This window comes from Oculina patagonica, chromosome 13, assembly GCF_052425735.1.
Source record: "Oculina patagonica isolate OP01 chromosome 13, crgOcupat, whole genome shotgun sequence".
NCBI lineage: Eukaryota > Metazoa > Cnidaria > Anthozoa > Scleractinia > Oculinidae > Oculina > Oculina patagonica.
The window spans coordinates 2,149,913-2,173,517 of record NC_135770.1 but is presented as its reverse complement, the minus strand read 5'-3'; the positions used below and the strand labels follow the sequence as shown (position 1 = coordinate 2,173,517).

The window sequence follows — 23,605 nt, the reverse complement described above, 5'->3', positions numbered from 1 at the left end:
GAGATGGTATGGTTACCAAGCTTTACGAACCAAATCAACGAGGATTTGTGCAAAATTTCCCGCCGTCTCTAATACAGCCATGTTTTCTAGGCCCGAATCTAAAGAAACTGAAAGCGATCTACTTCGTTTCCAAGAGCAATTCCTTGCTGGTCGTTTAAACCCATCGGCAGCCGTGGTTCGGTCGAATACACCAACCGAGGAACCTCGAAGCTCAAGCGCAGGGGACAAAAGAGAGCTGCCATGCGGAGCGCAAGTAGAAAGGGATGTCGTTACGTTAGAGGGTAAGATTTGACGTTTAAATAAAAATTACTTCAAGAGAACACTAATGGTTAAATAACGGAACTGGGAAAGATTTCCGCACAGCCCCATACATTAATTATGTATGCAACTATTTCATACTATCACTATACACAAACAGCAATCATGAAAAGAACGAGTCAGTCAGAAGATTGTATGCATAATTAATGTATGGGGCTGTGCGGAAATCTTGCCCGGAACTGAGTTTATGCTGTTTTTATCAGTTCTGTTTATGTATGGTTACATCATAATCATTGTGCTTTTCAGCTGATCATTAATTTACCCCAGAGATGGAGGATGCCGAGGGTGGGGGGGGGGGGGATACTTGGAAAAGTTTGGGTCGGGGTGCTCTGATGTTTCTGGAAACCCCTACCCCATCACATACGACCCATACCCATATTGTGTTTCTAAGGTAGTACCCCTTCCCGTAGGGCCAGGCTGCATTCTTTATAGGTTATGCACCTATCAATGTTAAGCCGCTGGGGGGGGGGGGGGGAGGCCGGGTATAGGCAGGGAATTTGACAGCTATTGTTTGCCTTTGGTGGGGACTTTTGACTGTCTTTTTGAAAAGTGACTCTTTTGAACATCCACACATGCCCTGGGGTTGGGCATTTGATCAGAAAGTCTCAGCTAAGTTCAAATGCCCGGCCTCCCCCCCCCAGCAGCGGACGTATACAAAACATGGACCCGGGTCCATGGACCACCCCTGTGGACCCGGTCCATGGACCACCTTGTGGACCCGGTCCATGGACCACCCCTGTGGACCACCCCTAATTTTCGAAAGAAAATCAAAATGAAAATACTTATTTGTACTTTCAGAAGCGATATAGTCATTTTACAAATCCCTTCACATGCAAAAACACACCAAACTCAAAACAGCTACAATATAAATTATTCCCAGACAACAGCCAGACAAGATGCGTCTCAATTACACGTGGGTCACAAATCTGTTCACTTAAAAAAGCCAAAAAATTCTGAACTTTAGTTTGATATATGAAAGAAACTTGAATTAAACTTTGCTCAGAATTAAATTTCACTTAAGATAAAGGCAAGAAATGCATTCCAAAGCGCCAAGATATTTTGAATTTTGAAGTCATGCAAATCTGCATGCGTAATTAACTAGCCGTCACTTTCAACACGCGTCAAAATATTTCAACGAGGTTTGTACGTGTTTATTAAAGACAACACGGCAAGCTTATCTCGGCTTATTGCACTCGACAAACGTCCAATTAACTGTTTCAACCTTTGCTTTCCTTTTCCTAAGAATTGTGATGGATTCCATCGATTAGAAGAGAGCTATTTTCATGTTTAAACTTACATTTTCTTTGGTTTATTGATATTCTGTTGAGTGTTGGGTGATCACGGAAATGTAAGTTCTTTGGTTGTCCGGCGGTTTTTTCTCGGGCAACTAGGCCTTAAAATTTCTAAAAAAACTGGTTGCCCGTACAAACTTTTAGTCGTATCGGACGACCGGACAACCGCTAATTTCGAGCACTGGCGCTAAGCTACAGGCTAACTGGAGTGGCCAATCGGAGTGGAAGGCATGGAAGGTGCTCTCCGGTTTATAGCCTGAATATACGGTTAGCCTAACTAGGACTCCGGTTAGTTTGTTTACGGTTAGCTGGTAAAGGTTTTGCTTGTTTCGGTGATTTTGTCTTGTTGTCTTTGTCACTCGTTTCAGCTGTTTCAGTTGTTTCGGCGGTTTCGTTTTGGTGGTTTAGCTTGTTTTGGTCATTTCATTTAAGTGGTTTCATTTCGTTGTTTTGTGTTTTAGTACCTGCCTTCAATTCATACCCTGTCCCCATTCTACACTTTGATTTTCTTTCGAAAATTGGGGGTGGTCCACAGGGGTGGTCCATGGACCAGGTCCACAAGGTGGTCCATGGACCGGGTCCACGGGGGTGGTCCATGGACCCGGGTCCATGTTTTGTATACGTCCCCCAGCAGCTTAACATTGATACATGCATTACGTCCAAAGATCTTTGGCGTGGAGCCGTGGACTTCAAAATTGCGTGGGGTACTGGCATATGATCGTAGTCGGCACCTTTGAACTGGCATACAGATGACTTATTTTAGGAAAGAATAATGAAGGACCTTAGTGTAGACCTATAAAAAAACTTTTGATAAGTTACTGTACAGGCCATTGGCTACAGCTCTGGTTGATATGCTCATTTGAATATTTGTAGCAAACTGATCATCCTGTTTGCATCAGGACATGTATGTTTAAAACGCCTGGTAACTGTACTTTCATGCATTATCCTCTTTTTATTTGGAACAAGGTCTTCCAGCAGTACAACCATCCAGCAGATTAGATACTGGTTTCCCACCTAAAAAGAAGTCAAGATTTAAAACTAGACGTCAAGATGCTCATGTAAGTATAGCTGTGAACTCATTTGAATAAACACTGACAGAGGTAAAACTAAACTTGCTCCATAAATTGTTTCTATTATGTATGCAAGCAGTTCATGAAGACAGCATATCAAATCATTAATATGCAAATTATGTAGTAAGGGACAAGTCCATCACACAATTTATTTATTATGCCAGTAAAACAGGCACTTTACCAAAGTATCTTGATTTATGTAGATTGTTGTCGAGTTATGGGGATAATAGACAAACAGAGGTTAATGAGTAAAACAACACTGCAGATCAATGCCAGTTTTGTTTTTGTTCTATTAAAAGACTACAGAACAAAGAAATGAAGAAGATGTGGACGGTGCAGAGTTACTAGACAGTAGGTTTTTTTTCTATAACTTATAATATTGAATATCAGTTGTAACACTACACCTTGGGTGATGACAAGGCCTTATGGTAAGCACAGTGGATTCAATTTTCAATTTTTGAAACTAGTTTGATATTTGTTTCTCTTTGACTATTATGATAATTATTATGAGACAATGAAAAATTAAAATCAAACTGGTTTTGAAAATTTTTGAACCGAAGATAAATTTAAACCATAAAACACTTACATGTAATGGCCCAGGGGGGTACTCCGGCTTGTAAATGACGGGGATGATCAAATGGAGACAAAACTCAGGACCCCAAAAAATCCGTCTCTTCCGACATAATTTACCCAAAAAAATCCCTGGACCAAAAATAACCCCCCCAAAAATCCCTTGTCAAATTACCCCTAAATTGCCAGGAGGGGCAATAATATAACACAAAGTAAATCATAAAAAAATTTGACGCTCGTGTTTGTTTATTCATCATACCATAAATACGCCAAGGCCACACCAAGGCACTTAAGTTCGTTTTTAATGCCCAAAAAAATCCCCTATTTAAATCAAGTCACCCAAGAAAATACTTGCCAAATTTCCAACCCAAAAAAATCCTGGAATCGAAAATTGCAACCCCCAAAAAATCCTTCGATCATCCCCATCATTTACAAGCCGCAGTACCCCCCCCCCCCCCCCCTGGGTGTAATGGCTGTAATGGAAAATAAAAAAATCCATGGGTAAAGTTTTTAAAGTCTGGAATTTGGTACCTGCACGTGTTTGAGACTATTATCAGCTGTCAATTTATTGGGTGAGGGGTTTGTTCAAAAAACTACGGTATGCAAGTGGAACAAGGACCCTGGTTGGGAGTGGAACGACACAGTATCAAATGATAATCACAAAGACTGTGTATATTTTTATTTCTAGTTCATGACAGACATGTTACATCAGTGCTCACTCAGATTAAGGTTAGTGTGATCAAGATAATTATGACGTGCAATTTACAGTTCATCAAACTTGACATGATGCAAGAGTGGATATATCTCTAAAAGATCATAGCTTCATTCTATTTTTCATCACATTCTTACTCTTGAGATTGCAAACATACGATGATGAGACAAGAAATTAAGGGAAAAGGGAGCCTAATGTTTATAAAGTTCCACTTTGCTTCGGGATAATAAATAGGGGGGACTTGTCACCAAAAATTAACAATTTAAAGAAATATACAGATAATAATTAAAAATTAAGTAGAATGTCTGAAGAATTTGTACAGTCATGTATACGTTTTTAGCAGTACAGTGTTTTGGCAATGATGTCATAGAAATGCTAAATTCCATTGATCAGTTCCCTTGTCAAATTCAGGTCATAATTAAGTATCTTGCTCTGTAATTTGTTTAATAACTTGTTAAACATACTGTTATAGGAGAGAGAAGTTCCCCACAGAAGTTTTACAACCCCTAGAGTGTCTGAAAGAGGATTTCCAATGGCTCTACATCGTGGAAACATTGATGAACAGGTTCAAGAGATTTTATTATAATAATTATATTTTCATAGTAAAAATAATGATGATGATGATGATGATGATGACGATAATAACAATTATAACAACTTTATTTCTGTGTCAAAACATAAAAAACTAGCCAATGGAAAGAATCCTTCTAAAAGGGGACACATAACAGACTAAAATGAAAGAAATTGTCTATTAACATGATGATAATGTTTTGGAAGTATTGATCATATAATACAGAATGTAAGAAATGAGAAGTGTTGTTAGTACAGAGTGCGCCAACAATGTGGGCTGTCATATGCTAAGTGCTGATCGATATTGCATGGCAGATATCTTGTAGAACAAATTTATGTAACCTGGTATTAATTTTGTTTCTTTTGTAATTAACAGGCACTCTCAACAAAAGGAACCAGTTCTGAAGGCAGAAGGAGTTTATTTGCTCAGCAGTTTGCTGCCTCAGGAGCTGTTAGATTTGGTGTCCCAAAACAAAATGATGATTCACAGAAGACGGAAGAAAAACCAAAGGTTATCAAATTGGATTCAACTACACGTATAACAGAATTTCCAAAGCCAACCCTAATTTCTTGCAAGGGGTTAGTGCAACATACAGGCGAGAAATCCTTGCTGAACAAAGAAGTTGAAGAAATTCACAATGAGAACATAGCTAAACTGGAATCCATGACACAAGAAGAAATTTTGGAGGAACAAGCTAGGATAAAGGCTTCACTTGGTATAGTTTAAATTAAGTTTAAATCATGTTTAAATGAAGGTATTGTATTGTATTGTATTTTACATGCACCAAATAAAAGCTGGTATTAACTGTCCCTTCCATTACAACTTAAATATCTTGTAAACATGATTTTCCAGTACCTTAGGGCCACAATTTATGTAGGACTGATAGATTGGACTTCTTGGCTTTCTCATTAAATAAATGTACTATACACTGGATATAAAACTGTACAATTCAGCTTGTTTTGTTGACAGTAGTGGCTAGTGTGTCATGGCGTTTTCATGTCCCAGCCAAGGGACTCTTTAGAGACCTTTCTGCATAGCAATCTTGTGAGCATCCATCCTTGTACGATATAAAATGAGATTACCATCATCATTTTGTTTGTGGACAGGACTTTGACCATGATGCTCAATGAGTTTGCTAAGCAGAAAGGTGTCACTTGGCCAGGACGAAACACTGCTTCAGACTAGCCACAGACTATGTTTTTAATTTTGTCTTAAACTCATCAACAATAGATGAGCTTGGGGAATGGTGCCTACAAGGAGGGTGGAGCACGAATGCCGCTGAGCCGAAAGCGTCTAGGGTATCCATGACAACCCTGTGAGCGGCAACCACCCACCCGGCACCGTCACACTGAAAAGACAGTGGAAACACAGATACTTACCGCATACTTACCATGACAAAGGGGAGGGATGGGCCGGGAATAAAGAGACTGTGCGAACTATCTTTAGCGAAAGCAAAAAGCGTAATGACTTGACATCTGAGGCCACGCTGTAAGCCATGTGAAGCCCCTGCACGAAACCCCCGGCCACCCCGCACCAAAACCCTGAGAGAAACTGCTGGCCAGCATTATTTCGCGTTTAACCTAGCCTAAATTACATTTAGCCAACTAAACTACATTTAGCCACATATAATTCATGTTTAATCTGTCATAATTTGTGTTTAGTCAGTTAACTTTAAAACCTCAGATAATTTTGTGATCACTATAATTTAATTTGCACCCTTCAGATCCAAGTCTCCTTGCCTTCTTGACATCGCAGCGCCAGAGAAACATAGAAAAGACAACAGAAGCTGGTTCAGAGGAAGAAAAAGCAGTTGGTTGTCACGACATAAAGAACTCGTCTGTACAAGTTGAATCAGGCCATAACGAGAAACATGTCCACTTTAGTGACGATGTTGAAATGATAACACAAGAAAATGGACAAGAAATTCCACTTGAAGAACAGTCTGACGGTAAAATAAAGATTGGAGAACTGCAAGTCTCTGACAAATGGCTTCATATGGGCACTTTGGAATCTGAAAAGCTTGAATGGATGAAAGACTGCCCTGCACCCAGAGCTGTGGAGAGTAAGGTATTGTAAAATTCTGATTATAATCCCACCCCTTCCCCCAAAAAATCTCCCAAGGCAAATATTAATAACACTGACTTTTTCTAACTCAAGTCAAAATTCAGTCATATATGTACAAGCGTGTTTGTGTTGCTTGCATTGAGTACGAGAGTATAAGAGTTTAAGAGATCTTTCTGTTCATAACTCCAATAGCAAGGTAACCAAGCACGCTTTGACTTCAATGGCTGTCTAGTCTCCAAAACTGATGACATCCCTGAATACCTTGGCCTTCATCACCATGGCGATGACCCAAGCTCTCCTGGTTACACCCTTGAGGAATTGTTTGTTCTGGCAAGAAGCAGCTTTTTACAGCAGCGAGTGTTTGCTTTGCAAGTTTTGGCCAGGATTATAAGACAGGTATTTATATTGCAGCTATAGTTTCTTTATTGTGAAGTGTAATGCAGAGATCCAGTGTACATGGGCAAAACCAGGGTAAATTTCAAAAATTGGGCCATAGCACTACGCACACCAATTTTGAGAGAGGGGGATTTGGGATATATCCTCCCTGGAAAATTAATTAATAGTTCTTTGAGATGCTATTTTCTGCATTTGAGCATTTGGGATGAAAAAGGTTTGAACTCAGTAGCAGATTCTAATAATTTATCTGAACATAAGGAAGACCTAACTGGCTAAGAACTCAGGACAACTTTTGAACTCAGGACAACTTTTCTCTACCAAAGTGATCAAGGCGGTCAGAATTTTTGTGTTTTGCTGCAGCCGCAATGGCTGCAAGCAAAACACATTGAGAGCTGAAGTTTGTGCCGTAAGTGCCGTAAGGTGTAAGTGCCGTAACAGAGGAGAAATCTGAACTACCGATGTCAATCAAATCCATGAACAAACAAAATCGAAACCAATGAACCGTAGCGCTGATCGCATTCGAAGTTACGGGCCAAAGTATTCGAACGCAAACCACGTTGGACACGTTGGAAAACAGAAAACCGATTTAAAAGTATATCGCATTGGGAAAGAAAACAAACTGTGGCGCGACCACTCCAGTTTTATGAGAAAATTATTCTGCAGTTTTCATCATTTACGAAAAGAGCGAAGACTTGGAACGTCGCCGAAGGTCATAAATATTTTCTCCAAAGGACCGGTTAGTGCACAGTTTGTAAACTTTCGCTTTGAAAATAAACTTACCCTCACCTTGTCTACACTGTCTACAGCATACTAGTACTGTATTAACTCTGAACTTCATATTTTAAAATAAAATGTATGAACGTGTAACTTGTCACGCAAAGACAGCTGGAAAGGAATATACCATGCTGGTAGGCTGCACCGCTAATTGTAGCTGTATTCGAGCTATATAAAAGACAGCTAGAAACGAATTAATACTAGTAACATCACAATGGGAAAGAAACTTATTCAGTGGTGCACACCGTCGAAAACAAAGAAATATTAAAGGAAGTTCTCATTCACCAGATTCACTGCATCAGATGCAACATTCGTCAGTTCGTGTTTAAATGCGTGGCGACCAGTTTGTTTACTAGTTATTAAAAAATAATACGGTCTTCATTTAATAAACAGTTCATCCTTAAATTTCAGCTTTTCTACGACTGACAGGTAGGTACTATAGTATAAGCCCCGCTAAAATAGCTGGAAAGGGAAAGTTTTTTGAAAAATGAATTTTTGACTGCCAGACGCGCTGGCGCCACATGTTTATTTTGTGAAGATTAATTAAACGCCGTGAAAAATAGAATTTGATGTCCAGCGAGCCACTGCATCTTCGGCTACGCAGTCCTCAGTGAATCCTCCAACTTCACAAATTTCTAAAACTTTAAGAAAACGAACTTTCGCAGAATCAAAAATTGGTCCTTATCGATCTTCCGATCTTGTTGTGAAGACACTGAAATTCGACGAGTGTTCATGCGTGAAGGGATGACTGACGAATGATAATAATTATTTGTAAACTTTCGCTTTCAAAATGAACTTTGCGTTACGTTCAACGCCGTCTTTCTGTTGTTGTACGCCGGTGCGCGTGCGATTATTTATAATTTCTGAATTTTGATCAGTAAAATTATCAGGATTGAATTAACACAAAGTGACTACAATATAGTGCAATTATTAACCTGCACACAAGTGACAGACAATAAAAGACGTTGGATTTCAATCTCGACTCACTTGTCTTTCATCAACATGTTCCCTAAGACTTTGCTCTAGCAGCAAAACACATGGACCCATTGGGGCCCTATTTTTCTGTCTTGGAATTAGTCTATTTTTCAAGACCATTTAGTGCTAAGTTTGGTTGTTTTATGTGATATCAAAGATACTTGTTTTGTTTAGGATCAGATGGGTACATTTCAAGGTCATCTCCATGGCGATGTGCTGTCAGTGCTACTTGACGCAGGAGTCCTGTTTCTTCTCAGATGGTCATTAGATGACACATCTGATGCTGTTGTGGCAGCAGCTATTCAGGGATTTGCTACAATCCTGATTGTACCAAGTGACAAGGTACAAAAAATTAATAAATAAATATTATTTAATTGATAATTTTTTTTTTCTAATTTGATCGTGTCCTTTGGTGCAAGCTTTTATTTTGGCCTGTGAATTAAGGCTCTTGTTTAAGGATTGTTCTTTTCCATTGCCTGTTATTTTTTTTACTTATTGATTGATGATAATGAAAGATATTTATTATTGTAGTTCCATGACATTGTTGCTGCAAGTTTAATAAATTTCTAATGCAACAATAAATCTTTTCTTCTTCTCTTCATTTAAGAAATCTTTTACAAGTGAATCTTTTACTGATGAAGACTAGCAGTAAAATATTGCAGTTGAAACGTCGCAATCAACATCTCAAAGCGATTCTATCGTGAGACAAACGAATAAACGTTCATTACCTATCTTACACCACGATGAACAATATTCACATCTTTAATGACATTGAAATTCTACCATTAATCACTTGGTCTTAACTTTGAGTTTTCTTGGTTACGTAGGAGTCAGCTAATAAGGTGTTTGGCTTTTCACGAGGACAAGAACTCCCGACTCTCTGTCCTGTTACAGAAAAGAATGAGCAAAAGACATCCAGTGATAATGATGCAGAAGAAAAGAGTTTGACAGATGCTGAACTATTGAAACAAGATGCTGTCAAAGTAGGTATCAAAGAACAAGGGACTTGTTCCCTGTTTTTATACTGTGGCTTAATTTTTGCATACTTGAGTAAGTCTTGACAAAAGTTTTTTTCTTCACGTAATGGAAGGGGTGTGTAGAATAAGGCCGAGTGACTCCTGATCTAATATGAAATTCTCCCTTTGATTTACAAGTATACATGGGACAAATTAGAAGGAAAATCTAGCAATTTATCGTCAGTTTATTCTGCCAGTGGGCAGCCCTTCAATGTGTAGTTTCATATATTATCCATACCTCCACCACAGAAGGGATTTTTTCTAAGACCTCCCACTCTCTGGAAATTCCAATTAAGCTTTATACATTTCCTTAAAGTTTTTGGTCTTTGAGACCCCTCCCACCCTCAGACATTTCCAATACCTTCTGTGAGGGGAGTGTGGACATTTTCTGGAACCACCCAATTTATGGCACTTATGCTTGGCACTTCTGCCATAAATTGTAGAAAAGTTACTTGAACTTTTATAAAACGTATTTAATTTAATCTTGTCAATATTAACAGGGTCTGATCCAGATGAATATTTTACCAAGATTGAGATACATCCTAGAAGTCTGCTGTCCTGCCGCACCTACTGTGTATGATACCCTAAACATTCTAACAAGAATTTCACAGCATTCAACTCAAGCTGCTAACGAAGTAATCAGGTGTCCTAGACTAATGGAAGCGATCTTCACAAACTTCCTCCCTCTATCGTGGAAAACATCTGAGCTGAAGACTGGAGTAGTGTATGGCCAACCTGTTGCCGCAGCTATGAGACTTGTAAGGGCTGTTTGTTGTGCGGGAAGACACTTGGCTGCGTCCTTGGTGAGTTGGACGAAGTATGTTACTTTGTTATTGACTAAATTGTGCAACAGAGTGCTTGCTCCTTTATAAACGCTAACACAACCCACAATGGGTTAAGGTAACGAATTCGATGTAATGGACGTATCATCCAACAGTCTGCCGACAGTGGTCGACACATGGGCAACAGTCAGCCGACATGTTGGCAACTATTTTTTTTTTCACATGATACACCAGGGATATATGGTGTATATGATGTGTGTAACTTTATGTCCCTTGATGTGCTCTACAAAGTGTATGCCAGTCTTGAAATAAAGGCAGCACTATTAGTCTATCTTTATCAACGATGTTGTAGTTTAAAGGGAATTTCAGGTCAAAATGGTTTCAAAATAGTTTGTTTTGTATTTTTCTTATTTTTTTGTTTAAGGATTATGGTTAATACAAAATAAATCTGGAACAAAGGAAAATAGAAGTGAAACTAGTTTAAAATAATTTTAAATTCACTGGAAACAACAACAACATTGACTCCAAGTTTATCATAAACTACTTTTTCCTTGGCAGATTTCAAAGTACAATTTGACTGACCGACTGATGCGCTATACAGCTCTCAGTCCCAGAAACATGCAAGTGGAATTACAGGAGGCTTATTCAGTATACACTGAAAGTTTAAGAACATGGAGAGTGTGTGTCTTGTATGGCTTGGGCTGTGAAGCTGTAAGGTAAGTCCCAAGTGGCCTGCACTACCAGTGGTTATACCAGTTCCTGTAGCATCAAGCAAGTAGTAGTATTGCTGCATGTCCTAGATGGGATGCTTATGTCATTTCGTTCTTTCTGCCAGCATTTTTTTTTTTTTCAGTTGCTCAAATAGTTCCCCGGTACCTATTTATTCTCCTGGGTATTGTAAGAATTACTGGTAAGTGTCATGCCCAAGAATGTCAGTAATGCTTACAACATTTCACCCTAGCCAGGACTTGAACACAGACCGATTGATCCAGAATCCAATGAGCTATATATTAACCATCACGTCTCCCACTTATGAACTTAGAGGGCTGGCCAGGAGTAATTCTCATTAAAATGACTGTTGTGAGTCCCAAACAGAATATCCAACTGCCAAGTTGACATAATATAGCAAGAAGTTCAATCCTGTTTTGCTGTTTTTTGTCTCTCAGAGAGATGTACTCAACTTTTGTTGAACACTTGCAATCAATTCAATGTCTGTCCATGTTAATGGTAGCGACTGAAGACAAATCAGAGCTTTCTTGTGCAGCTGCCATATTTGGTGTTATAGAAGCTGCTATGCATGCCGCTGGGGCGACTGCTGATCAGACAGCACCTGAACAGCATCATGGGAAGGATTCCTTGCCACCTCTGGCTCTTAACTGGAGTCATGTGACAGGATTTCTGCCTCTGATTGGTGGATGTGTGAGCAAGTGGGTTAAGGAGATTCTGGATTGTGATCCTTGCCTAACCCTACAGGTATGACTAACGGTAATACCATAAGATAACTCCTTAGTTAACTGTATGCTAGTACTGTTAGCAGAAGCACTTTAAGAGTAAAATGTCTTGACCAAGGTGGTGAAGATGTGGTTTTTCTTTGACGGGGTAGGGGAAAGAGAGCTGGTAGGGGTGGTGTTAAAATAATTTTCAGCCCCTTTAATTCCTAAGCTTTATAAATAGCCTTTCCAAAAAAAAAAAAAGATGAGGTGGACTTCCTGGGTTCCTTCCCTAGATTCACTGACCTCTGAATTGTGAGTCTGACTATTTATATGGTAAGCAATTAAAAAAAGAGCACAACTCACATGTTGAGTATGTACATTTTACTTAGTTATAAACAGTGTTTCATTTTCTCTTGACCAGGCTGAAAACCTTTGTCTTCTCTCTGGGGCTGTTGCTGCTTTGACTGCATTCTACTCTAAATTACATGATCAGGTTGGTTGTGTTATTTTTCATTACATCTAATGCGTTAAATTGCCTAGTAGATTTATTTATAAAATGTCAATAAATAGGAAATCATAATCGTTTAAAAACTACATTTTGAAAGAGAGTTTGGACACTTATTAGTCAGTGGTGTCAACCTCGTTACTGCACTGCGTCCTTAATTAGTGTCTCTCAGTAAGTTAGAATCCTCCTTGACTGAAACTAAACCTGTGTTTCATTACAGGTGTCCTACTCTCCTGTGGATACTCTCCAACAGCTAGAACAACTCACAAATACAGTGCTTCTTCCTTTGTCTGAGTCTAAATTCCTGGATTGGTGTTTCACACAAATCAGGTATGATTTGATAGTAGGAGTGCTGACTAACTGTTAGGCAAACTTCAGTTACAGAATGCTGGAGATGTGGGGTCTTGAAAATCAGTAATTTCCTATTCTTTTTAGTTCTAGTTCTGCATTTATCAACAACAGAGGATCAAAACTTTTCAAAAAGGCTATTCCCAGTCTTCCAGACTTTGGCTCATTAGAACTGATTGCGAAGCCTGGAACACACCCTGCAGAGTCCAACAGTACTGAACTTATTGGATTTACTTCATCTTTAATGCAACTTCTGTACCAAGTTACAAAACGACACAAAGGACTTGCCACAAAGGTATGTTTCTCAGGATGCTGGGATTTCATTTGGGGGGGGGGGGGTGAGGTGGCTGCATGTCCTTCCCTTTGTGTGTTCCCTTTTGCAACTTTTCAAATTATGCCTGAAAAAAATGTTTTGAAATTGGCATGGAATTGTTACCCTGTTAGTTATATTATACAATGTTTGCAGTCCCCTATTATTCCGTGAAGTAGAGATCGATCCTTGAGTTCAAAGGGCCGCCATCTGATCTTGGTTTCACAGGGTTTTTGCACTCTCCCCAGTTTTTGCTTGCATTCGTGAACCAAGATGGCGGCCTGAAAGACTCAACAATTGATCTCTACGACTTAATGAAAAAGCAGGGGACTGTGAACAGTCTAGTTAAATTAGGTTTATTTTAATTAAGAATTAGTTTTTGTTAAGCGCTTTTTTTAAAGGTACATATTATAACTTCCGTTATTTTTTTTTCCTTTACTGACCTTTAGTTCTCTGCTGTTCTGTGTAAGAGTACTGTTCTTCAGTATTTGAATCTTGTTGTGGAATCACAGGTTTGTACAGACATGGTTTTGATTCTTTTGTTTTTGTCAATGATTTAGAATGCTTTAAAACTCATAAACATGCACTTAACAAATCAACCACATTTTTCGTAGTCTACACTCTTATAGACCAAAGAAATGACGTCATAAAATGTTTAAAACTCAAGTGAAACCACAAGCCATTAGGCCATTAGTTTCACTGTAAGGTTTTGACATTTTGTGGTGTCATTTTATGGCGACAGATCACCTGAGAAGAAGTCCAAGCCTGATTCCGAAAACAAACGGTACTTGATTCAAACTAAACAAGATAAAATTTGCTTTCATTCATTGAACGACCAAACGTACAAATTTCTAGCCAGTGCACGTGTGTGGTGTGATCTGATGTCACTTTCATGGTCTATACTCTCATCAACCATAACTTTTGACCAATCAGCGCGCGAGAATTCTCTTGGTTTAATTGTATAGTAATGTTTATGTTAATAAACACAAAGCCATGTATCTGACAGAACTCAGATCAAGCGATCTGGGGTTCAATGCACTATTTTATGTGCCTATTGCTGGTTTTCACTGTCACGCAAGTAACGATACTGTCATGCGCTGCAAAAAATAAATCCAAAGCTATTGAGTTAAAAAAATCAAGAATTTTACAGGTTGTAGAAAATAAAAAGATAGTCTACGTATCCAAGTCTCAGGTCTGTACGGTATTCCGTACTCGAGTTATCCGTCATAATGTTTAACACAAATTTAGAGAGCACAGTATGGAAACGCCATGTTGGATCCCATGTGGAGGGGCACCAAGATGGCCGCCGGAAATCAATGAAAACATCTGGCATTCACTTCTGCTATAAAGCGCGGTCAGTTCACCTTCGTGAACACGTAAACATTCATATAAACACTTCTTGTAAAGCCTCAACTGTTCAGATCGTTAAAACTAACAGGATGAGGCATTCTTTTTAAGCATACATGACAGACTTCAGGCGGCCATTCTGATGTCGTGTTGCGCAAAACTCCGAAATTCAAAATGTTATTTCTCAAAGACGGTGGATGAAAACCTTCAATAAGATATATATTAAGGACGTCTAATAGCTAGTGAAGGATAAAAAGTCAGGGGGCTCGCGATTCTGGATTTAGAATTTTGATGACGTCACGTGAAAACAAAGAATATTTCAGTTTATTTTGTATTCTCTTTTCAGGATGTTCCTTTGTCCTTCTTTGCCCACCAAGAGCACCATCTTCAATTTTTCCTCCTAAAACTAGCCAATAATTTGGTAAGAAATCAAATACATTTTCCTGTAGGATGATCTTTGAGTAGGCTGCCACAGAGCAAAGCTGCTTTAACCACTTGTCTGATAAATAACTACTAATTCAAACCTTTTGTTATTATTAGATTGAAGTGACAGAATCGGATGAATATTCAAGTTACATCTCACTCTGGCATGAAGCTGCACTGTCGTTATTTTCCAAGATATTCCCAGGAGATGAGTTTTATGCTTTCGATCTTCTTTCCATGATTTTGCTCAACCCCAAATTTTTCTGGTGAGCTTTGATTCTAACTGGATGAAATCCTAGTGTATGATTATTCAAATGAAAGCTATCAAGCAGTACTTTCATGTGGTACTGTTTATTATGCTGTACAAGGTGATTCTAACTTTTGAGTCTGTGGACGAAACCCTAGTGTGTGACCGCTCAAATCAAAGCTTTTGAGCAGTACTTTCATGTGATACTGTTTACTTTGCTTTACAAGGTGGCTCTAGCTTTTAATTCTGTGGATGAAATCCTACTGTGTGACCATTCAAATGAAAGATACTGAGCGGTACTTTCATGTGGTACTGTTTATAATGATGTACAATGGTTGTACAAAACAAGAAAATCTTTTGTGTGGTGCTGTTTATTTTTAATTAATATTTTTGTAAGACATTTAACTGTCCGTGAAGTGGGAAGGTTATTAAAGCATCAATTGACTAGATAAAGTATTGCATATAACTCAGGGTAACTCTTTCTTCGTTTACTTTTATCTTTATCAGAAATTGTTAATTTTCCTCCACGTTCTTAATACTACAATGCTGATAAAGTGTTTTCAATTTTAGCAAAGCCGGAAATGGTCCATCATCGGTAGGTGTTACCAAAGAATTGTCAGAAATGTCGCTAGCTACTCCTCCATTGCCAAGCACATGTGACACTACAACTGCAAGTCGAGGGGAGCTCATTGCTCAGGCCCACAAAAACCTACCATGCATTAGGTCCACATTCATTGGTTCCTTTCAGGGCATGAAGCATCCCTTGGAAACTTCTAGGTGAGAAATGAATTTAATGGCATTTTATAAGAATTATTGAGTCAGTTTGACGGGTTTGTACAGGTCCTGGAAAACCTGGAAAGTCCTGGAATTTTATTGTGGCACTTCCAAAAACTGGAAAGTCCTGGAAAAAGACTACCGGTCCTGGAAAGTTCTCGAAATCTGTGAAACTCAAGTAGCAACTGATTTCTCAGAACTAACCTTATGAGGAATATATATCGCACAGTAAGGACAAATAATATTGAGATCTTAGGAGTGAAAGTGTTAATGTGAATTTTGAAGTCCTGGAAAAATCAATTTGAGTCCTTGAAAAGTCCTGGAAAATTGTTTGTGAAAAGGGTACAAACCCTGGTTTTTGCTTCTCGTCTTGGTTTCAACTTTTTACTTCAATTCATTTAAACCTTTTTAGGTCATTGGCCCTTCACCAGGTGCGTAATATTCAGTCCTTCCTCGTGCCATCTTGTGTGGGGCCCCTTCAACCAGCGGACTGGATGTTTCTTCCTATTGTGGATTTACATAACCAGGCGATTAGTGAGTAAGTAAATCATCGATTGGAATTCTCAATTTTAATTGAATTATGACTTTGTTCACGAGCAGAAATCTGTGGTTCATTCACAAAAAAAGCCAAAAAGGGGCTGAAGAAGTTTTAAAGGAGAAGTTCACTCCAGAATGGCCATTTATTTTTTTACGCCAATAAAAAGTTTATACAAAGATATGTTATTCACCAAAATTTCAGCCTCCAACGTGCGCTATAACCCTACGAAATCTTTCCCAAAACTCGACAACTGAACGCCGCCATCTTGGAGCTGGTAATGTATGCGTGACGTCAAAGAGCTCAGCCTGAAGTTTGGCGGGAAATTTTAATAGTCGAAACTCCTTGTTTTCTGTATTTCTTGGAGCTCTGTTTGAACAAAATGAAAATGCACAAACAGGAATTTTGACAAACAAAAGCCACTACAAAAAAAAAAAACAAGGAGTTTCAAGTATTTAAATTTTCCCGCCAAACTTCAGGCTAAACTCTTTGACGTCACGCATACATTACCAGCCCCAAGATGGCGGCGTTCAGTTGTCGAGTTTTAGAAAGATTTCCTAGTGTCATAGCGCACGTTGGAGGCTGAAATTTTGGTGAATAACATATCTTTGTATAAACTTTTTATTGGCGTAAAGAAAATAAATGGCCATTCTGGAGTGAACTTCTCCTTTAAGTTCTTTTTTATGGGAGATAACCACATTGCCTTCTTTGTCTAAAAGTGCATCATCCCTCTAATCTTCAACAGTGAACATCTCCCACCTTCTCCTTACCTTTTTCATAACACATTTAAGTAGACATGTAATACGAATTAAGCACTTGACCATCTTAGAAATGGAAAGGTGATGATATGGAAAATCATCGTAAAGGAAATTTTTACAATTTTGATATTTCATGCATACTTGTTAACAATATTTTTTTTATAAATCAAATGGACAAATAAAAATTCCTAGTCTCTTGTCATAATGCTTCAGTTTGTTTTAGCAAGCCAGTGTAGGGGCTAAAATCGGTGCATTATAGCAGACTACTTTCCATTCAATTTGAATTTCTCTGTGCATTTATTTTGTTTTCTTTTGCAAGTGAGATGAAAGGCAAGGGGATTGATACAATCACAGGCCCTGCTGTTTCCATAGTAACCACTACACTTCAACTGGTGCTGTTGCTTGAGGAATGGCGACCTTCCTGCTTACGTCACGTTTCCATGGCATCACGAATTGCTAGGCTCATGTGTGTCTTTTTGACTGGTATGATTCGCTGTTACACTCTGACAAAAATGATGGGTAAACGTAAACCTTGGCAAGTGATCAAATGGAAGTTTTTACTCCGCAGGGCTACCCCAAGCCCTGGACTAAGAAATGCCTTTTTGCCTTTTTGTTGTAGTACCAGCCTTTGTTGGCTTGGTTTTTCCAACCTAGGAAGCTAGTCTCTGCTAAAAGTCACTCTTTTTGTATAAGACGAACAGTGTGTGCCACCATGGTTCACGGTTCCATAGGCGTACGAGGCGGGGGGGGCGAGGGGGGCTGCAGCCCCCCCAGTGCCGAAATTTTCTCGGGCAAAATACTCAGAATTCGGGCAACAAGCCTAGAGAAAAAATAGAAAATAAGCCAACAAATCTCAAAATTACTTTCAAAACGAATAAATAACATCAACAGAAAAAGTGTTGGAAATATACCGAACGTTGTGGTTCAAAAGTCCACACTCGTCTGCTTGTGTTTCCTCTTGCAAATTGCTATAATCATGTTCGATTTTTCTTGCAAATTCTGCATGACCCCACAGTTTGATTCAGTTGCAATCAGCTTTTCCATAGCTTGAGCATTTACGCGCGATGGATTCAGTGTAACCTTGAATCAAAGCTGCTATACGGTTACAAATGTGATGAAGCTAATGCTTTTGACCCAAATGGTAACGAAGTTGCCAGGGCTGGCTTAAAACTTTCAACAAAATGTTTAACTCATTCATCCCTGAATGTTTCACACGCTTGTGTTTAGCTTTCAAGTGGGGCAAGAACGACGTAAATTGGCTCCCCCAAAATACTTTAATTCTCGCTGAACTAGATAAATAAAATATTTCCGAAGAAAAAGGATTCAGTGCATTGACACCTTCGGGCAACGCCGCGAAATTAATAAAAGAACTATTGTTTCCTTTAAACAAGCAGGCAAGGTTTGTACACAACTATTTCAATGCACGGTTTGTTGTCCATTTTTTTGGCCTCTTTATTCGGCTTTCAACCCATGCCTTTTTTTTCGGGCAATAAGGTCTCCGCCCCCCCAGGTCCGAAGGTGCCCGTACGCCTATGCACGGTTCCAACATTTTCACGCAACAGTCTTGGGTCTAGGCTCGATTTTCGCCCCTCTCTGGAGTCTGGTCTTTTTTCCTCGGAAAGAGCCTGGGCTCATTCCCAGAACAGCGGCTGATTATTGAGCCTATTCTCGCGCTTAAAACGTAAAGTAAGGTCTGTTTATCAATGTATCCGTCGCCGTGGAACTTAAAGATGATTTCCAGTCCGTACTGCGCAGACTCGGGGTTTGTTTACGTTTTTGTTTTGAATTCGTTGAAACGTTACACTTCGGTGACAGCATACATGACGTTTTTTAGTCCGCCATTACAGTTCGTTTCGTTCAAGAAGTTCCGATGAGCTAAAACGTCGGTTTGAAATAGCGTCAAGGTTCTTCTACTCGTTATTATTTGTTCTGCAAGGATATCTGGCGTTAATAATGAAGAAAAAGGTAAGTTTGTCGCGGAATTTTTAGTTTTGCTTGTAAACATTCCCTTCGTGTGGGCTCACATAAACATTGCAGCCGAGATTGCGCAGTACGGACTGGAATTCATCTTTAACTGTATCGCAATTTTCTTTTTGTTTATATTTGCAGGAAACGATTTATTCCTTAACAGCAGTGTTCATGATTATTTGTCAGCTCTTTTACGGATTTATACAAACCTTCCCAAACTCACCCAGATCGATTTTAATTCTCCAATCCCAGGACTTACTTCTTTCTACGATCTGTAAGTAATTCTACAGTTGATTTTGATATACATAGTTTTCTTAATGTCAGATTGAATGGGAATAAAAAGGATGGGATTATTGGTAGAAACAAATTCAACAGTCAAGTTGCGTTTTGGCACGATAGACTCGATATTCATATTATCAACCAGACGGTAAATAAGGAATCTTATTTTGCTATTTTCTAATTCGTTGTAGAAGACTTTTATCTTGACGTCCTTCAATTCTAAGCTAATTCAAACATATCCGTACTGCTTTCAATGAGACATCAGCACTAAACTTGTTTTTTCGATGTCAGAACATTGCCAAGCGGACGTGCGGTGATTTTAGAGAAGAGTTAATATCCCTGATTTTAATTTTGATTTCTTCTTTCCAGGTACGCGTCACTTCTGTCCCAGTACGCCGCGGTCTCGTTTGGAGATGCGCTGTTCGGTTGTTACGTAATTCTACCATTAGCACAGAGGCATGACATCAAATTTCGCAGAGCTGTTTGGGATGAACATATAGGAGTCTTGAGGGCTTTATCGATACCTTTAGACCAGGTAAACATGACAAAATGGACAATGTAAGTGTACAGCAGTTTTAAAGCTGTCTGTGTGCTGCCTGTCTGCCTGCCTGTTGTCTGTCTGTCTGTCTGTCTGTCGGTCTGTCTGTCTGTCTGTCTGCCTGCCTGCTTGCTTGTCTGCCTGCCTGTCCGTCTTTCTGCCTGCCTGTCTGCTTGGCTACCTGTCTGTCTGCCTGCCTGCCTGTCTGTCTGATAATAAGATCACAATATTGTCAAAATATTGTTAAAAACTGTGTAGCGCAGACTGTTGATCACATAATAAAGTTAGAGTTTCGTTTATGCGCTAATTTTTGTAAATAAATCCAGACGTTTCGGGACTTCTGTCCCTTCATCAGTGGAAAATAGTCTGTCTGTCTGTCTGTCTGTCTGTCTGTCTGTCTGTTCTTTGATGTAGTAGGCGGCAATGGTCTATAATGGCAGACGCTTCTAAGATATATAAATTTTCTTTCTTTCCCACATCAGTTGCCCATTCCGCTGGAAGAATTCTTGTATCCTGTTGAACAGAACGAGGCCTTACTTGGGCTCTATCTGCGAGCTCTGGCGACGCAAACAGTCAAGTAAGTTTACTGAGTTCATTGTGCTTTTATCAAAACGAGTGTTTAACACCTCGTGATATGCCCTCAGGAAAAAGAGACGACTAAAAAACTAGTCACAAGGAAGTTAAAACAATGTAACTGGTGACTGAAAACGGCACTTTAAGGTCCAAGAACATAACCAAATGCGGAATCCAACATAAACAATAATTCTGTTTGCTTTTATTTTTCTTTCCGCCTAGACTGCAGTGGTCACCTCTGTTTTATCTTGTCGCTGTCCATCATGTGAACGCTTTTATTTTCCAACGAGTCGACCCCGAGGTTAGTGTTTGCTGTGTGTGAATATCTGTAAGTTTAAATTTGTATCCATAAAAACGGACACTCGACAACTCTAGGATGTTCGACACTTGTCTTTCCGCCATAAAATTACGTCATTGTTACTTAACCTTTAAAACACTGCGGACTTATTAACTTATTGGATCCTAAAATATAAGCCGTTTGAAGGATTTTGACACGTGATCTTGTCAATCACCAATCCATACAAACCACAGCCATATAATCTCATTAAAATTCAGAGGTCCCAAAATTAACAGGGTCCCATAAACGGTCCATCACAACTGGTAATGGTACTTTTGGAAAGGTTAGCGCTATAAAGGCACTTGCTTTGAGCTCCTAGGTTTCAAACTTTTAGTACATCCACGACAGTAACGAATTCCATGTTTTTAACGTTTCAACTAGTAAATATTTATGAAATATTTTCAGTTATTGTCTTTGTTTATTTGTTTCAGGATAACCATGGGCTGAAAAAGAAAATTACTCTTTTGAAGCAAGTTCTCGCAGTTCAAAACGAGGCAGGTGTTTTGTTTTGTTATACTTAATTAGTCAGGTTGTCTGTCTGTCTGTTCTGTCCGTCCAAGTTAAGTCGATCGGTCGGTTGGTCAGTCGGTCATTCAGTCAATGGACTATCAGACAGCCTAGGAAACAATTCTTTCGTCATTACGGGTACTCGTCAATAACCTGTACCACTGGGCTTTATGATTGTGTGCTTTCTTTTTTTCCCTGCAAAATTCATTTTATTTACTTTCTTATATTTTATTATTTTTTTTTATTTTTCAGAATGTACGGCATGATGTTGTGTACTACTACAAACCATCTCCCTCAAATTCCTCAGAGCCTTTTGAAAAATTCACCAACCTTCCAGCAGATCGACAACTTTTGATGAGAAACCGGGACGACTTAGAGCAATGCCGCAAAATATATGAGACAATGGCATCGACGTGAAGATTACAACACTATCCTGTTGAAACAGTCTAACTACAGAACTAAAATAATGAAAAATGAAAAATATATGATATTTATTTTGTTGTAAACAAGGAAATGAATAGTTGTATTAAATATACAAATGTATAAAAGCACTACTTCTGTTCGTTTTAAGTTGTTGTTGTAGCTTTAAGCCTGTGTACAACCGTTCCCCTCCCCTAAAAAAAATCGGGGAATTGATTTTCTGGAGAGGAGGGAGACGGCTGTACGCAGGCCAGTAGCGGACAGTTTGAACCCGTGTGTGACAAGTTAGGTCACACAATCTTCCGTACTCCATCCCCACGAGGACTGGTAACTACCCCGTAAACCTTCCTGTTTGTTGAAAGAAAATCAGACTACTGAATAATTTTTGTACATCTTTAGTTATTGTATAACAGAGTGTAGACCCATGAAAGATGTGCTTGATTTCTGGGAAAAATTTACTCGTTTCCTGGTCCCTCGTTGAGGAAAGCGTTCGATGCGATCGGCACTCGTCTACCGGAAGTTAATACTGCGAACAGATCGTTGCCCTAGGCGATGTATGGACCCAAACTTCATTTGCCACAGATCGTCAAATTAATAGACAAAATAATCTAGTGCTTGGCAATCGAACACAATCGACTTAGATAGTATGGCGTGAATGTCTATGCAAAGAATTCCCAGCTAGTGAGAATATAAAACAGGTTAATATGTGCACAAAAATAGATTAACCCATAAATGTACACGTGTTACGTTTATACTTGAGAAATGTTTCTAGATCATGTAGGTAAAGTGGTTATGAATTACAGTCGAACCTCGATTATCCGGACTTTTTCTCCGGTCCCGTTTTTGCCATGAATATTAATGACCTTTGATCTTAAAAACTTTAAGAGGTAAAAAATTTAGAAATTATGTGAAAAGTCAGGAAAATTGTGTATTCCCATTTAAGTTATTCAGTTTTATTTTTGCTCATTAATATTCATGTTCTCGATTATCCGGACTCTCGATTATCCGGACTATCATTTAGCCCAGTCCCGACGAGTCCGGATAATCGAGGTTCGACTGTACCGTATTGTTTAGTTGAGGATAAAAGGCCAAGAAAGTGCAATTATCCTTGAAGATTACGTTATACTTTAAATCCCTTATACGAGTCACATTTCTCGTGTATGTAGCTCGCAGGAGAGAAGTGTGGTGAAGTGTATGGCCTCGCGGTGCGGCGTTCCCAGCTCCAGTGATTAATAATTTAATTAATTTTTCTCTTTTCTTGAGCTTATCAGTATGTCTGATCCAGGGGGGCTGGCAGCGAGGTCTGGGACGAGTTTCGATGATCGCCCCAGTTAAGAAATATGGCCGAGTGGGACTAAGTACCGGTTCAATTGAAAACAAAGATGGCGGAAGTTTATGGTGGACGGTCGTTTGCGAAGGTTCATAAACGTTTCGAGAACTGTTTCCACGTTCGAACATCCAGGGGTTCGTTTATGCACTTTTTATCTAAATTTCGATTTTTAAGAAGTATCACAGGTAAAATTTACGCCGCAAAACGGCGAACGGGACCACCACTGCGTTTTTACATCCCAGTAAAGACAACGAAATCTCACAGCAGAATATTTTAGTAATTGTTTCATACACTGGATAAGCTGAACGATCTTTTTTCTGGACTAGACGCCATGACGGTAAGGGTAGCCATTTTCGGACTGTTTTTTTTTTCCTGTAAGACTTAGATCAAACCGTAGTTGACGTAGATGTTTATATTGAGAAAGTGCAGAAGA

At 39.1% G+C, this 23,605-nt stretch overlaps 1 protein-coding gene across 1 annotated transcript; it reads left to right on the top strand.

Moving 5' to 3' along the window:
• Positions 1-45: 45 nt before the first annotated feature.
• On the top strand, positions 46-21,969 carry LOC144634303 (RNA polymerase II-associated protein 1-like). The gene is made up of 28 exons (XM_078493220.1): positions 46-281; positions 2,577-2,668; positions 2,980-3,031; positions 3,939-3,979; positions 4,435-4,527; positions 4,909-5,248; positions 6,257-6,600; positions 6,790-6,993; positions 8,917-9,084; positions 9,570-9,725; positions 10,259-10,561; positions 11,099-11,256; positions 11,707-12,013; positions 12,395-12,466; positions 12,699-12,808; positions 12,914-13,121; positions 13,586-13,648; positions 14,830-14,904; positions 15,024-15,172; positions 15,724-15,930; positions 16,340-16,465; positions 17,540-17,703; positions 19,330-19,462; positions 19,837-20,002; positions 20,488-20,582; positions 20,801-20,879; positions 21,347-21,409; positions 21,675-21,969. Exons 1-28 carry the CDS (start codon positions 80-82, stop codon positions 21,837-21,839), a joined length of 4,335 nt encoding a protein of 1,444 aa, XP_078349346.1. The 5' UTR covers positions 46-79; the 3' UTR covers positions 21,840-21,969.
• Positions 21,970-23,605: the final 1,636 nt, after the last annotated feature.